The sequence below is a fragment of the Drosophila novamexicana genome, unplaced genomic scaffold (assembly GCF_003285875.2).
Source record: "Drosophila novamexicana strain 15010-1031.04,08,12 unplaced genomic scaffold, DnovRS2.1 tig00000072-arrow-arrow-pilon, whole genome shotgun sequence".
NCBI lineage: Eukaryota > Metazoa > Arthropoda > Insecta > Diptera > Drosophilidae > Drosophila > Drosophila novamexicana.
In genome coordinates, this window is record NW_020824771.1 from 1,490,059 (window position 1) to 1,504,160 (window position 14,102).

General features: G+C 47.8%; 3 protein-coding genes and 2 long non-coding RNA genes across 9 annotated transcripts; 4 read left to right on the top strand and 1 right to left on the bottom strand.

Moving 5' to 3' along the window:
- The first annotated feature begins 150 nt into the window (after positions 1-150).
- Positions 151-1,180, top strand: LOC115771545. Of its 3 annotated transcripts, XR_004018961.1 has the most exons (7): positions 151-171; positions 230-395; positions 469-512; positions 636-754; positions 818-867; positions 925-997; positions 1,071-1,180. It is a non-coding gene; the product is annotated as an uncharacterized LOC115771545 (long non-coding RNA). The 3 variants fall into 3 exon arrangements; XR_004018960.1 differs by having other exon boundaries at positions 469-754; XR_004018962.1 differs by lacking the exon at positions 818-867 and having other exon boundaries at positions 469-754.
- A 7,445-nt stretch (positions 1,181-8,625) lies between these two features.
- On the top strand, positions 8,626-9,430 carry LOC115771483. Of its 3 annotated transcripts, XR_004018950.1 has the most exons (5): positions 8,626-8,646; positions 8,705-8,870; positions 8,944-8,987; positions 9,110-9,228; positions 9,292-9,327. It is a non-coding gene; the product is annotated as an uncharacterized LOC115771483 (long non-coding RNA). The 3 variants fall into 3 exon arrangements; XR_004018951.1 differs by lacking the exon at positions 9,292-9,327 and adding an exon at positions 9,399-9,430 and having other exon boundaries at positions 8,944-9,228; XR_004018949.1 differs by having other exon boundaries at positions 8,944-9,228.
- Positions 9,431-10,594: 1,164 nt separating this feature from the next.
- Positions 10,595-11,671, top strand: LOC115771517 (glutaredoxin-C4). The gene is made up of 4 exons (XM_030717252.1): positions 10,595-10,819; positions 10,927-11,152; positions 11,211-11,315; positions 11,384-11,671. Exons 1-4 carry the CDS (start codon positions 10,797-10,799, stop codon positions 11,477-11,479), a joined length of 450 nt encoding a protein of 149 aa, XP_030573112.1. The 5' UTR covers positions 10,595-10,796; the 3' UTR covers positions 11,480-11,671.
- Positions 11,672-11,809: 138 nt separating this feature from the next.
- LOC115771519 (biogenesis of lysosome-related organelles complex 1 subunit 3) lies at positions 11,810-12,492 on the top strand. The gene is made up of 3 exons (XM_030717253.1): positions 11,810-11,943; positions 11,999-12,122; positions 12,188-12,492. The coding sequence occupies exons 1-3, from the start codon at positions 11,884-11,886 to the stop codon at positions 12,427-12,429; spliced, it is 426 nt and encodes a 141-aa protein (XP_030573113.1). The 5' UTR covers positions 11,810-11,883; the 3' UTR covers positions 12,430-12,492.
- On the bottom strand, positions 12,426-14,010 carry LOC115771516 (cell cycle checkpoint control protein RAD9A). Its single transcript, XM_030717251.1, has 4 exons — positions 13,977-14,010; positions 13,691-13,917; positions 13,480-13,631; positions 12,426-13,422 (listed from the first exon to the last, which is right to left on the bottom strand). Exons 1-4 carry the CDS (start codon positions 14,008-14,010, stop codon positions 12,489-12,491), a joined length of 1,347 nt encoding a protein of 448 aa, XP_030573111.1. The 3' UTR covers positions 12,426-12,488.
- Positions 14,011-14,102: the final 92 nt, after the last annotated feature.

Here is a 14,102-nt window from a genome sequence, read left to right on the forward strand (position 1 = left end):
CCTGGCCCGCAGTCCGCACAATCGATAACAACAAAGCTACACGTCTGTAGCAAAACAGACTCACACAACACTACTCAAAATGAACCGCATAATCGATAACAAATATTCGGAACTACTAACTCATGAACAAAATACACAGCTGTAACAACTATGAAAATGTAAACAACAAAGGTAAGACACTCAATATAAATTAACAAAAAAACACTATTTATCCACCTTACTCTTCCAGATCGGGCCCCGGTTCCGGACCCAGCGTACCCGCCCTGCCATGAGACGATCACCTCCACTCGTCTCCCTCGTTTTGGCCACTAAATGGCCTATATTAGCCCGTGTCGGCCATAATGCCCACTCTCCCCAGCAATATTATTTTAGCCGGACATGATTTCTTTCAATAGGTGCGTATAATTGGTTGCGTTTTCTTAAAATGTATAACAATCATAATCATTGCTTATGGCATTTATCTTGCAGCTGTTTAGGATCTCATGCAAGCGGATAATTCATTAACTTCACAGGTGCGTATTACTGCTGCATATATTTATACTAATTGACAAAGCGCCTTAATTCCTAAATTTTTCTCTTATAGAATTAAATTTTTTTTTTTTTTTTTTTTTTTTTTACAACACTGAATGGAACAGGCGACGAAACACTACAAGGATATTGCTAGTCGCCGCAAAAGAAACGCGCAATGAGGCACTTTAGAGGCAATCGTTGCGCCGATTTAGGAACAATGGCCCACACAATTACTTAAAACTGGGTATGTCACGTATTGTGTATTGTATGTATTAAATCGCTTAATTCTACCTTACCCTACCTAAAGAGCTCTCTGGGGGTGGTAAGGGGCGATATAAATGCGTAAATTCAAATTGGGTAAGTATGTGAGCATAGTTCGCGCAAGTGTTAATTTTAGATTTTTATATTTTACAGGCGCAGATGCATCACCTTTGGAGTTTTCCCCCACCGTTCGCACTATAAAGTGAAGCTCGGCGTAAGTGCCTATGTATGTATAAATATATTTCATAAATACAAATTTACTAAATTTAACGATAAAAAAAAAATCTATTCCTTTTCAGGGAGTGCAATTAGGAGTCTTCTTCTGACTCTGCCAGGGGCTCGAACGAGGATGGGCAAAGATATGGAACGGACTCACTCGGTGGATGTGGGCGGGGTCTCGCCTGTGGCCGCTTCTTTGTTGTTGGAGCCCGGTCGTTGGTGGCTCGTCTCGTCGCCTTCAGGTTTGCGCCGACGCTTGCTGGCGGCGTCGCGGATATGGCTGGTTTGCGCCGCTGCACTGAATCTTGGCCTTGAATATTTCGTGGGCCTCTCTGGTGCGTGAGCTGGTTTCCTTGGTGCCGGAGCCGTTAATTTTTGGCTTATCTGGTCCGTCTCTCGTCGCACTTAAGTTTTAAGTCTCTTTTAATTTTTTTTTTATATTTTTCTTTGTGACTCGAGCGGTTTGATTTATATATATTTATTACATGGCAAAGAACACAAAACAAAACTTTTATTCGTCTGTTAAGCCATTGGTACTATGTGCCGGCTTAATTTTTCAGAAGGGAAAAAACTTTACTCTGTCGAGCAGAAATGTCCAACTTTTATCTCACTTCGAGCTGGCACGCCCGCCGTTAACCGCTGAACAAATCGAACTCCCCGACATTTTGGGCAGCCACACCATCGGTGCCGAATTTCGGCACACGCATACATTTGCGAGGCGGGCACCGTTGCTGCTCATCTGCACAGCTGCATTTTTTTGGGTCAACGGCCCAAATGAAGGCCAAGGGCATATCCAAGGGCATGCGATCCACTCTCCTCGTATTCCCTTTAAGAGCGAACCGGGCGGCCAATAGCAATCGTCGCTTTTGGCGCCGTGGATCGCATGTCTGGCGTTGCCACCCTTCAAAATTTTGGGCTCCGCCGTGGGCCCAGCTCACCCCGCATACTCCGACCATATGACAAAAAGATATCGGCGTGGCCGATAATATCGAACGCAACCAACTGAGTAACCCTCGGTGCTGCCGATAACGTCCAATGCAACATCACCACGCAGATTATTGTAACGACATGAAGGACAGTTACAAGGAATCTGCGTGCGCATTTCATGGATTGACCCAGCCGGCTAATAACGATGCCCAACGTAGGCCACACCCACGACAAGTAATCTATATTTTTTTTTTTTTTTGCTGACCCAAAAAAAAGGGGGGACTGGCGCTGCCGCCGCCGTTGCCTGGCAAGGAGGTGAGCAAATTACGATTATGTTCGTATATCTTTTGCGTGGAAGACGCCTAGCACGCGTCCCTGGAGATCCTCCAACTCGTAGGCGTTGGTTCCCACGGCTCGGACGACGCGGCTCTTCAAGAACTTCCGGGCGAACTTGGCATTGAAGGCTTTGCCGAAGCTGCTTAGTGCGAAGTTGCGCCTCCACACTTCCTGTCCCGGTTCCAGATGGAGCTGTCGCGCGCGGTGGTCGTACCGTTGGCGGCTTCGCTCGTATGCGGTGTGCAGGTGGTCCTTGACTTGGCTTCGGATTACAGCCAGTCTGTCCTTTGCGTCAAGGTCAGAAATACTGTGGTCGGCCAATGATCTCAGCTTCCTGGCCAGTTTGTAACTGGAACCATTCAGGTACATCTGCTGTCCAAAGACCGCGAAGAACGGAGTGACTCCCGTAGCGCTGTGGACCGCATTCCGGATCGCCACTTCCACCTCTGGTAGGTACGCGTCCCATTCCCGATGATCCTGACCCAGGTAGGTTCGGATTGCCGACAGCACTGTGCGGTTCACGCGTTCGGCGGCGTTGCTCTGAGGCGAATACACTGGTGTGCGCAGGTGAGTAATGCCAAACGCCTGGACCATCGCATCGAACGACTTTGACACGAATTGTCGTCCATTATCCGAATGGATCACTTCCGGCACGCCAAATTTGAAGAACACCTCATGCACTAGGAAGTTCACGACATCCGCCGCGGTGGCTTCCCTCATGGCCTTCAGGAAGGTAAACTTCGAGAAGTGGTCTACGACGACGAATATCCACGCGTGCCCTCGTTTCGACCGTGGATACTTCCCCAAGAAGTCGATATATAGCTTCTGGAAGGGGCGGTCGGTGCGCACTTCTTCCCCAATTCCGACCTGCATTCGGTAGTTCTGTGCCTTGGTCTCCTTGCATGTATCGCATTTCCGAACATAGTCCCTGACTTGTATGGCCATGTTGGGCCAATAATATCGCCTGCGCAGCGCGTGCAGCGTTTTCCTCATGCCTCCATGAGCTGACGTCTCGTCCGCGTGTGCTTGTTGGATAAGTCCTGCCGTCAGCGACTCCGGCACCCAGAGCTTCCAACTGGTGCCTTCGACCTCATCCTCCAAGCTCTCGTGCACGGTCCTCTTGAACAGAAGTCCGTCCTGCACTCTAAGGTCCGGCAACTTCCCTTGTTGGCTCATCACCTCTCTTATCAGCTCTCGATATTCGGTGCTCTCGAACTCCGGGGTCTGAAATCCCAACAGATCTTCCGGGGTCAGTTCGACCTCTTCCACGCTTCGGGACAATGTGTCTGCGACGACGTTGTCGGCTCCCTTGCGGTACTGCATGGAGAAAGGGAACGCTTGCAGTTCTAGGGACCACCTGGCTAATCTCCCGCTCAAGTCTTTGAGACTCATAAGCCACTGCAGACTCGCATGATCGGTGATTACCGTGAACGGCATCATCTCCACGTACGGCCGGAATCGATGTATGGCCAGTTTGGCGGCTAGGCATTCCTTCTCGGTCACCGAATAGTTGATCTGGTGCTTGTTGAGTTTGGCCGAGAAGAATGCGATCGGCCTTTCCTGTTGTTCGTCGTCTAGCTGGAACAACACGGCTCCTACTCCGTAGTGAGATGCGTCGCATTGGATGAAGAATGGTCTTCGAAAATCCGCGTGAACTAACACCGGGGCTGTGGTGAGGGCTAACTTCAAGCTTTCTATGGCTTCTATGGCCTCGTCGCTCAACACAAATCTACCCGTTCTCTTCTTAAGGGCATCAGTCAACGGTACCGATATCTCAGCGAAGTTCTTTATGAATCGGCGGTACCACCCCGCCGTACCTAAGAAGCTTCGTAGTTCCTTGACCGTCCTCGGATTCGGGATGTTCCGGATCGCTTCTACCCTTCCCGGATCCATGCGCAGCGTCCCGCCGCCTATGATGAAACCCAGGTAGTTTAGGTTGCGGAAGCAGAATTTCGACTTCGCCATGCCTATGGTGAGGTTCGCGTTCCTCAGACACTCGGCCACCAATTCCAAGTATTTTAAGTGCGTTGGAAAATCTGCCGATATTATCAGCAAGTCGTCTAGGTATACGAATACGTTGGACCTCAAATTCGCCGGGATTACCTTGTCCATGAGCCTGCAAAGTTGTTGAGCGGCGTTGCAGAGCCCGAATGGCATGTGGCGGAACTGGTACAGCGGCCTCCCTGGTACAGTAAACGCCGTATACGCCCTGCTCTTCTCCTCCATCTCTATTTGCCAGAACGCGAACTTAAGGTCGACGCTAGAGATGAAATGAGTCTCGTCGATTCGCGATAGGATGCCCTCGATGCATGGAAGCGGGTAAGCGTCTTTTACCGTTACACTGTTTAATTTCCTGGCGTCTAAGCAAAACCTGTTCTTCCCAGGCCTCATCACCACCGTCGTCCGGTTGCTCCAGGGGCTGTCACTCTCCTCGATGATGCCCAACTTTAGCATCTTATCCACCTCGGCCCACACGATCTCTTGTTTGGCCGGGGACAGCGGATAATGTCTGTCTTTCACGGGTTCTGCTCCCTCGATCAGCTGAATTCGGTGCTGCAGCAGGTGAGTTTTCCCTAGGCCATCCTTCTCAAATTGGAGAAATCTGCGCTTCACGCTTTCCAACTGACTCCTCTGATCGTTGTCCAGGTCCCACATTCCCGGATCCGTCACGCAGTCGTCGTCGTCCCGGTAATAAGCCACCTCTGGGTTCGCTACCGTTACCTCAGATGCCTCTGGTGGTGTTTCGGACTTTCTGGCCGGACCGAGCAGCTCTGGTGCGATCTCAAAGGCTCGCCAGAAGTCGATTCCCAGGTATAGTTCCTGTCGCAGGTCCGGGCACATGTAAAATACGATATTTTCCGTTCTATTCCCGTATTTCACAGGCAGAACAACGCGACCTAAAATTGGGCGATTGGCACCCGCCGCTGTCCTCACCATCGATTCGTATGGCCGCGCTTCCCATCCCAGTTTCTCCACTAACTCCCGGCATCCTTGTCCCAACAGACTGACGGAGGCCCCCGTGTCCAGCAACCCTTTCATTTTGGCCCCAGCGACCTCCACTTCGGCGAATACTCGTGGGTCTATACTCTCCTCCCGTCTCACCGCTTCGACGACCTGGCGCCTGGTAATCCTGCGTCTGCGGAAGCGCGCACGTGCCTTCACCATTCTCCGGGTGGCTAGCGTCATCCCCTCCAGCTGTCGCTCACCAAAAATTCTATTTCGGGCCGACATGTATGCCCGAACACGTTCTTCGTATGGTAAGCCCCTAAGTGTTCCTCCTTTGCTTATACTATTATTATGATTAGCCTTATCCTGATCCTTATTCCAAATCTCCGTCTCCTTTCCAATGATTATTGGCTCTGGTAGGTGCCCCTCTCCTGCTTTCCCGCGGTCGCCGTCCCGGAACGCGTCTGTCCCGCCATCACCGCGCTCCCTCTGGGGTTTCCCGGACAGTTTTCACACTGCGAGCAGAAAGTGTCCGGCTTTCCACACCTATAGCAGAATATTTTTCGCTCCTTGGACAGGCAGTCTCTAAAGACGTGGTCGAACTGTCTGCAGTTCCAGCATACAATTCGGGATGAGTTCCTGCTTCGCACGAATGCCTCCTCCAGTTCTCCCGGTGGCGTTTCTGTAAGATGCGGTGGAACTTCAACCTAGTGGACTACGGGCCTCGTTCCTTGTGGACAACGCGACGGCTGAAGGTACCCAGTCCGGCTTCTGCGACCCATGTGCCTCTCCACTTCTAGGCACTCTTGGCGCAGCTCATCCACGGTGAGTACGTCCATGGCATAAATATATTTCGCCAGACTTTCTTTTAAACCACGCTTTATAATCCTCACCAGCTCTCGGTCTCTCAGCGGCTTCTGGAATCGCGCGGCGAGTTGACGCATGTGGTGGATATAATCATCCACCCCTTCGCTGGCCTCTTGCTCTCGTTGTAGAAGCTCCTGCATTACCTCGTGTTCCGTCTGGTAGCCCCGGAACCTGTCCAAGAGGGCATGCCGCAGTTGCATCCAGCTGTCGACCCTAGAATGCCGCACGTGCATCCAGTACCACTCGCGGGCGCGGCCGGTCAGGAGCAGGTGGAAACCGCGCAGGACCTCCTTCCACGGGCACTGATACTGCCTCTGCAGGAACTCTAGGCGGAACACGAAGTCCTCGACCGAATTCATCGCGTCCTCGCCGTCAAACTTGACGTTCCACCGCTCGAGCTTCATGTACGCAGTTTCTCGCACGTTGGCGTACGCCTCCTCCGGTTGAAAATCATCCGCTCTCCGGTCCTCTACTCGGAAATGGCGGTTATTCGGGTTACGCCAGTTCCTCGACTGAGCATCTGCCACGTAAACCGGGCTGCTGGACGAATACTCCGCCCCTCGTGCGCCTTGTCTACGTGGCTTCGGTGGCACCGGTGGTGGAAATGCCTCGCGCTGGAACACTTCCCGTTCTTTCGGGATGGCGCCTGTTCGCGGTCCCGGCTCGACATGTCTGGGCGGCTTCGGCGCAGTGTTAGTCTCGGCGGTTTGGCTCCCTGGCGGCCTAAGCACATCAATGATGCCCTTCATCATTTCCATGAAGCCAGCTCGCATCTCCTCGCGGATGGACTCGCTGATGCCAGATGGCAGAGCATGCAGATATGTTTGGTGGGCCTGAGCGATCGCCGCGTTTGCCGCCGATTTGAGCACTGAGTCTTTCGGGGCTTTTGGGAACTCCAGGTTCCGTGGAGGTCTATCCTGTTGCGCCAATTCTTTCTCCAAGTCTACCAGGTGACCCTCTTTCGGGATCTGTCTCTCTGGAAATCCCCGGAAATTCATTGGCGTTCGCACCAGCCCTCCAGCTGGGCGCGGCGGTGGCAGAGCCGACGCCCCATCAGCGTCAGAAGCCCAATCAGACACCTGTTCCTCAGCCATACTTATCCCTTCTGAGAACAGTACCCCTCTCTTCTACAAGGCTTACAACCCTTATAAAAACTTTACTAATATTTCTAATAAATTAATAAATAAATAAACACCCACTAACAAATCTTACTAATAAAGAATAATAAATTAATACACATCGACCACAAAAACACTCACAAAATTAAATTTTTTTTCTTTCTAATTAACTTCAAATACTTGGGGGAGAGAAGACAAATCCTAACACAGGCTAAATAATCTACGCATAATCTGGACAGTGGACAACACTTTAGCATTCGTCCCATGCTCAGTTCGTCAGTTTGACTGACGAACGGCATGCAAGGAACGCTACCTTGAAGGCTATTTGGTTTCTGTCGCACTTCTGTGCACCCTTAAGGTATGCTGTGTGACAGGTGCGGCGCAGGATCGGCTCTATATCGTCCTGGGTCACCTGCCTCCGAAGCTCATTTAACTACGGCCAGCACACACCAAACGTTAACACAGAGTGGGACAAAACAAATAGAAAACATTAAACAAACTCTAGTCAGACCTACCCTAATATCACATTTTGTCACAGGTTATTTTGTCATGGCGGCTACCACCAGGCTACGATGGACGGTCGCGAACGTTCACCAACTAGCAAACGTGACTTACCGTCATCAACCGCGACAAGAAAACTCCCCATGTCAATGGACACCATGGCAAGATCCGTCTCCGTCGCTCTTCTGGCCATTCTTGGGATATGCTGTGTGACAGATGCGGCGCAGGCTCGGCTCTATAACGTCCTGGGTCACCTGTCTCCGAAGCTCGTATAACTACGGCCAGCATACATCCAACATTGACACAAAATGAGACAAAAACTACTAATTGAATAAATAACATCTGACTAAACTACCCTAATATCACATTTTTTTTTTAACCATGAGATGCCTTTGTCGTTGCGGCTACCACCAGGCGAACGATGGATAGTCGCAAATGTTTCGCCAACATGCGAACGGCCACCAACCACTACAAAAAAAACCCCTCATGCTTATGGATGGATATTCAGATAACCTCTACTTCCGTCGTGCTTCTCGGATTCCACTACACGCTGCGCGATTATGAGCTACCTACTCGTGCCACATAAGACTTCAGCGGTGTGGGTCCTGAAGCCAAGGGAGTCCTTTCCTCTGTACCTTCATTTTTATCGTATTTATTTTTCTTTGATTACACACCGACTTCAAAGAAGCCGAGTGCTTCTTCAAATTGGGCGCCATATTGTTACGGAACTGCTTGTTTCTCAGTGGGCCGCGCCGGCTGGCTCATCGGATTCTCTGGGTGTGGTCCCATCCCTGGCCCGCAGTCCGCACAATCGATAACAACAAAGCTACACGTCTGTAGCAAAACAGACTCACACAACACTACTCAAAATGAACCGCATAATCGATAACAAATATTCGGAACTACTAACTCATGAACAAAATACACAGCTGTAACAACTATGAAAATGTAAACAACAAAGGTAAGACACTCAATATAAATTAACAAAAAAACACTATTTATCCACCTTACTCTTCCAGATCGGGCCCCGGTTCCGGACCCAGCGTACCCGCCCTGCCATGAGACGATCACCTCCACTCGTCTCCCTCGTTTTGGCCACTAAATGGCCTATATTAGCCCGTGTCGGCCATAATGCCCACTCTCCCCAGCAATATTATTTTAGCCGGACATGATTTCTTTCAATAGGTGCGTATAATTGGTTGCGTTTTCTTAAAATGTATAACAATCATAATCATTGCTTATGGCATTTATCTTGCAGCTGTTTAGGATCTCATGCAAGCGGATAATTCATTAACTTCACAGGTGCGTATTACTGCTGCATATATTTATACTAATTGACAAAGCGCCTTAATTCCTAAATTTTTCTCTTATAGAATTAAATTTTTTTTTTTTTTTTTTTTTTTTTACAACACTGAATGGAACAGGCGACGAAACACTACAAGGATATTGCTAGTCGCCGCAAAAGAAACGCGCAATGAGGCACTTTAGAGGCAATCGTTGCGCCGATTTAGGAACAATGGCCCACACAATTACTTAAAACTGGGTATGTCACGTATTGTGTATTGTATGTATTAAATCGCTTAATTCTACCTTACCCTACCTAAAGAGCTCTCTGGGGGTGGTAAGGGGCGATATAAATGCGTAAATTCAAATTGGGTAAGTATGTGAGCATAGTTCGCGCAAGTGTTAATTTTAGATTTTTATATTTTACAGGCGCAGATGCATCACCTTTGGAGTTTTCCCCCCACCGTTCGCACTCTAAAGTGAAGCTCGGCGTAAGTGCCTATGTATGTATAAATATATTTCATAAATACAAATTTACTAAATTTAACGATAAAAAAAAAATCTATTCCTTTTCAGGGAGTGCAATTAGGAGTCTTCTTCTGACTCTGCCAGGGGCTCGAACGAGGATGGGCAAAGATATGGAACGGACTCACTCGGTGGATGTGGGCGGGGTCTCGCCTGTGGCCGCTTCTTTGTTGTTGGAGCCCGGTCGTTGGTGGCTCGTCTCGTCGCCTTCAGGTTTGCGCCGACGCTTGCTGGCGGCGTCGCGGATATGGCTGGTTTGCGCCGCTGCACTGAATCTTGGCCTTGAATATTTCGTGGGCCTCTCTGGTGCGCGAGCTGGTTTCCTTGGTGCCGGAGCCGTTAATTTTTGGCTTATCTGGTCCGTCTCTCGTCGCACTTAAGTTTTAAGTCTCTTTTAATTTTTTTTTTATATTTTTCTTTGTGACTCGAGCGGTTTGATTTATATATATTTATTACATGGCAAAGAACACAAAACAAAACTTTTATTCGTCTGTTAAGCCATTGGTACTATGTGCCGGCTTAATTTTTCAGAAGGGAAAAAACTTTACTCTGTCGAGCAGAAATGTCCAACTTTTATCTCACTTCGAGCTGGCACGCCCGCCGTTAACCGCTGAACAAATCGAACTCCCCGACATTTTGGGCAGCCACACCATCGGTGCCGAATTTCGGCACACGCATACATTTGCGAGGCGGGCACCGTTGCTGCTCATCTGCACAGCTGCATTTTTTTGGGTCAACGGCCCAAATGAAGGCCAAGGGCATATCCAAGGGCATGCGATCCACTCTCCTCGTATTCCCTTTAAGAGCGAACCGGGCGGCCAATAGCAATCGTCGCTTTTGGTGCCGTGGATCGCATGTCTGGCGTTGCCACCCTTCAAAATTTTGGGCTCCGCCGTGGGCCCAGCTTCACCCCGCATACTCCGACCATATGACAAAAAGATATCGGCGTGGCCGATAATATCGAACGCAACCAACTGAGTAACCCTCGGTGCTGCCGATAACGTCCAATGCAACAAATATAACACATACCACAAATGGCTAAATTATGAAATTGCATATACTTCCGTTGTGACATTAGTTACAAAATATTCGACAATTTAGATTGCAGAGCCTGAGCTGAGCGGCTTTATCAAGTTATTAAACAGCGGCGGTGTATTTGAATAGGGATGCCAGACTATTACAGAATTGCTTTGAAAATAAACTTGAAAAATATTTATGTGGTGTGGCTCAAATTTGGAACTATAAAATATTACGAATTGATAGAGTGTATTTAAATGCCAACAATATTTAAATATATTAATTATGTCCTCTGCTATATGTAAATCGTAAGTTATGCATCTCTGAGTTATCTGGCAACTACATGCGATTGACATGTAGAAATGCGTTGTTATTACAAAGTTATTCATATTAACCTCTGACGCCAAATTTATAGTTTTCGTAGCAACCGTTATAAATCCATCAATAGGCTACACTTCCGCGCCTCATCAATAGCATCAAAAAAGTTTCCCTTTCCGTTCTTGGATTTTTCCAGTAAACCTAAAAAACCTCCAGTAAACATGGACTCCGTTGAGGCTCAATTTGTTCGTGATACAATTGCTAAAAACAAGGTTGCAATATTTAGTAAAACTTATTGTCCCTATTGCACAATGGCCAAGGAGGTAAGGATAACGAGCGGTCGTTTAGGATATGCTCTTATATTAATTTACAAATTTTCAGCCATTCCGAAAACTGAATGTTAATGCAATGATAGTAGAGCTGGATGGACGTAAGGATGGCAATGAAATTCAATCTGTTCTGGGCGAGATGACTGGTGCTCGCACGGCAAGTCCACAAATGAATCATAATTTTATTGGTTTCTTATCGTTATTTTCAACTTTTGCCCTCCACAGGTTCCTCGCGTGTTTATAAATGGCAAATTTGTGGGTGGCGGCACAGACATTAAGCGAATGTACGAACTGGGAACTCTGCAGAAATTCTTCGAATAAACCGGTTTTAGTTTACAAATTTTCAACATAAATAAAAAATGTAGTGCAAATTTTTCAATTATGTCTAAAAAGTATGTTATTTTCAATGTCCGCAGGCTTAGTCAGCATTTTATCTAAATTTATGTTGATGAGTAAGCCTGGTCTGCATGTGGTAAGAATAAACGTAAATATATGGTAAATCCTATCCATAAATATGAAGTTAGTTTTATAAATATCTTTTGTTTAAAACAAATGAAAATTACTAGGGTAAAAGAAATCTGCCGATTGTCCTCGAATACAATCGATATTTTTATCTGCTTGCCGATATGTTAATCGATTTATGGACACAGACGGTAAAGTTGACAATTCGATTGCAACAGGTATTTTAGTTGTTGATGATTTGGTAAAGTAATATAAACAAAACTATGGCAGATTTAGTGCGTGGCGAAGCGTCTGAATCGGATGAGGAGCAGGAGAAACACAAGGCATTTACATTTGACAAATAAAATAAAGAATCTGTCATAAGCAAATTCGTTGCAGATATACGCAGCCGAAGTTTCTGGCGAGGCAACCGAGGAAGAAGACGAAGACATCTACGAGCAGCCAAGCAGCGCCAGTGCAACCGCCTCCATATATCGCAACAATCTGCTGCAACGCAAACTGAGTACGTGTCACCCTTTTGGTGTTCCCATAGATTTGATTCTAATCATTTCGTCCATTTCACTTCAGTCGAGAACAACATTGAGATTTGGAAGGCACTAACTCTCCTCACACGCAACTTTGTGGTGAACGCCTCCAAGCAGCTGCTAACCACAGACCAAATGCTTATCAAATCCCAGGTCTCCTTGCAATCAGCTCACACTGCGCTGCAGCAGGCACAAAAAAATACCGCACAGCTGCAGATCCGTGCTGCGTCGGCGTTAACGAGCAGCTTTTTGCCCGTTATCCATCTGAAGGAGGCGAGGAACTGAGGCAGTATTGCAAACGCATAAGTTTTTACAGCCTTTTATTAATAAACGAACAAACTAGGCTAATCCTCCGTATCCGAGTTGGGCGCATACACTTGACTATTGGGCGATGGCTCACGCGGCACGTAAGTGTTTTGGAAACAGCGCGAGAATATTGTGCGCACTCTTTGTTCGCGCTCCCGCTCCGGGGACTGCGGTATACTTTCATCCTCCTCATCGTCGTTATGCTCCATTTGTGGTGGAATTAGTGTGGGCGGCGCGTCCTCTGTATTGTAGAAGCACACTTCTGTGCTGCCAGGCGGCGGTATCTGGCTTGCTTCCATAGCATCTGAAACTGCAAGCAGTAGCGCCTCCTCGTCGGCTTCTTCTTCAACCAGATCCACGGTATCACCATCGGCCAGCAGTCGCGCGGGTTGCACCGAAGGTGCCTCGGATGGCCGCTCCGGTCGATGCTCGCGAAACTGAAACAGCGCCGTGTCTACATCCGAGAGAGTTGTATCTTCTGCCAATCGGCGTTTCTGCTGTACATCTTGTCCAGGTCCACTGCTCTTTCGCTTTTGAGCTACATTGGTAAGATTACACATGCTAATCTCGCGCGGACGGTAATCCTCCGAGAAGCTAACATCATCGGGAGATAGAGTTGATAAAATCAGCAAGCATTCAATTTCGCGGTGTTTCTTAATCTTAACAAAGAATGGACTGCCCGCATCTTCAAACTCCAGCGTCAATTGTGCATTCAGTGCTTCAGCAAAAAGAAGAAAGGCGCGAAATTCCTTGATGCAAAATGTAATGACTGCCCCCTCGGCTACCTGGTAATGGTCGAATTCGCTTGGCTTCAGTTTTAGTTGCGATCGCATGAACTTGTCATTGACACGAGCGCCTTCTATGTAGTTCTTGGCGGATAGACTGTCTGGTGTAGCCTCAAGTGTTAGTTCCTCTTCGGAAGAATTGAAGCTATTTGAAATTTCCATGAGTAACTTATGATCGCCTCGTATGCTATAAAAATATATGCGATATGACTACAAATTAGTAGGTAGTAATAAATGACTTTACATGTTAGAGCTCCGATCGGTGGGAACATCCGACGTAATATTTAGCTCATCCACAATGGCAATGAGCGCCTGCTTCGTGGTCTCCAGCTTGCAGCGCAGATTGACTTGGAACTTAGTCCGATTACACACGATACTCAGCTCGCAGTGCTCAACCTGTAAAAGCAGCATTCCATTGGCACTAGAAGACAGTAAGTCTCTGCTCATAAACTCACCTGTTTCATATTGCGAAATACACCAAGGCATGGCTTCATGGCTATTTTACAACAGCAATCTCCACTGGGCGGCAGTTGAAATGTATCAAACATGCAACGGTTGAAGCATATGCTGGCAACAGCGGATTGTGTGGGATTGATGGAGCGCATGCGAAGTCCATGTATATCTGCTTCAATGAATAGCTCTTTGCCCACTTTGGACAGCGATTGTATGGCTTTGGCAACAACTAGTTGAATATTGTGAGTTATATTTAAATAATAACATAAACAAATGCATTTTACTTACTGCGCGCATTGCCCCCCTCCAGCGTGCACTTCATTCCTTTGCAAAATCGCAATTTGGGCGCGCTTTAGTTTATAAACAATGCAGTGGGATCAGCTGAAGTGACTAACAGGCTGGCAACGTTGTAAT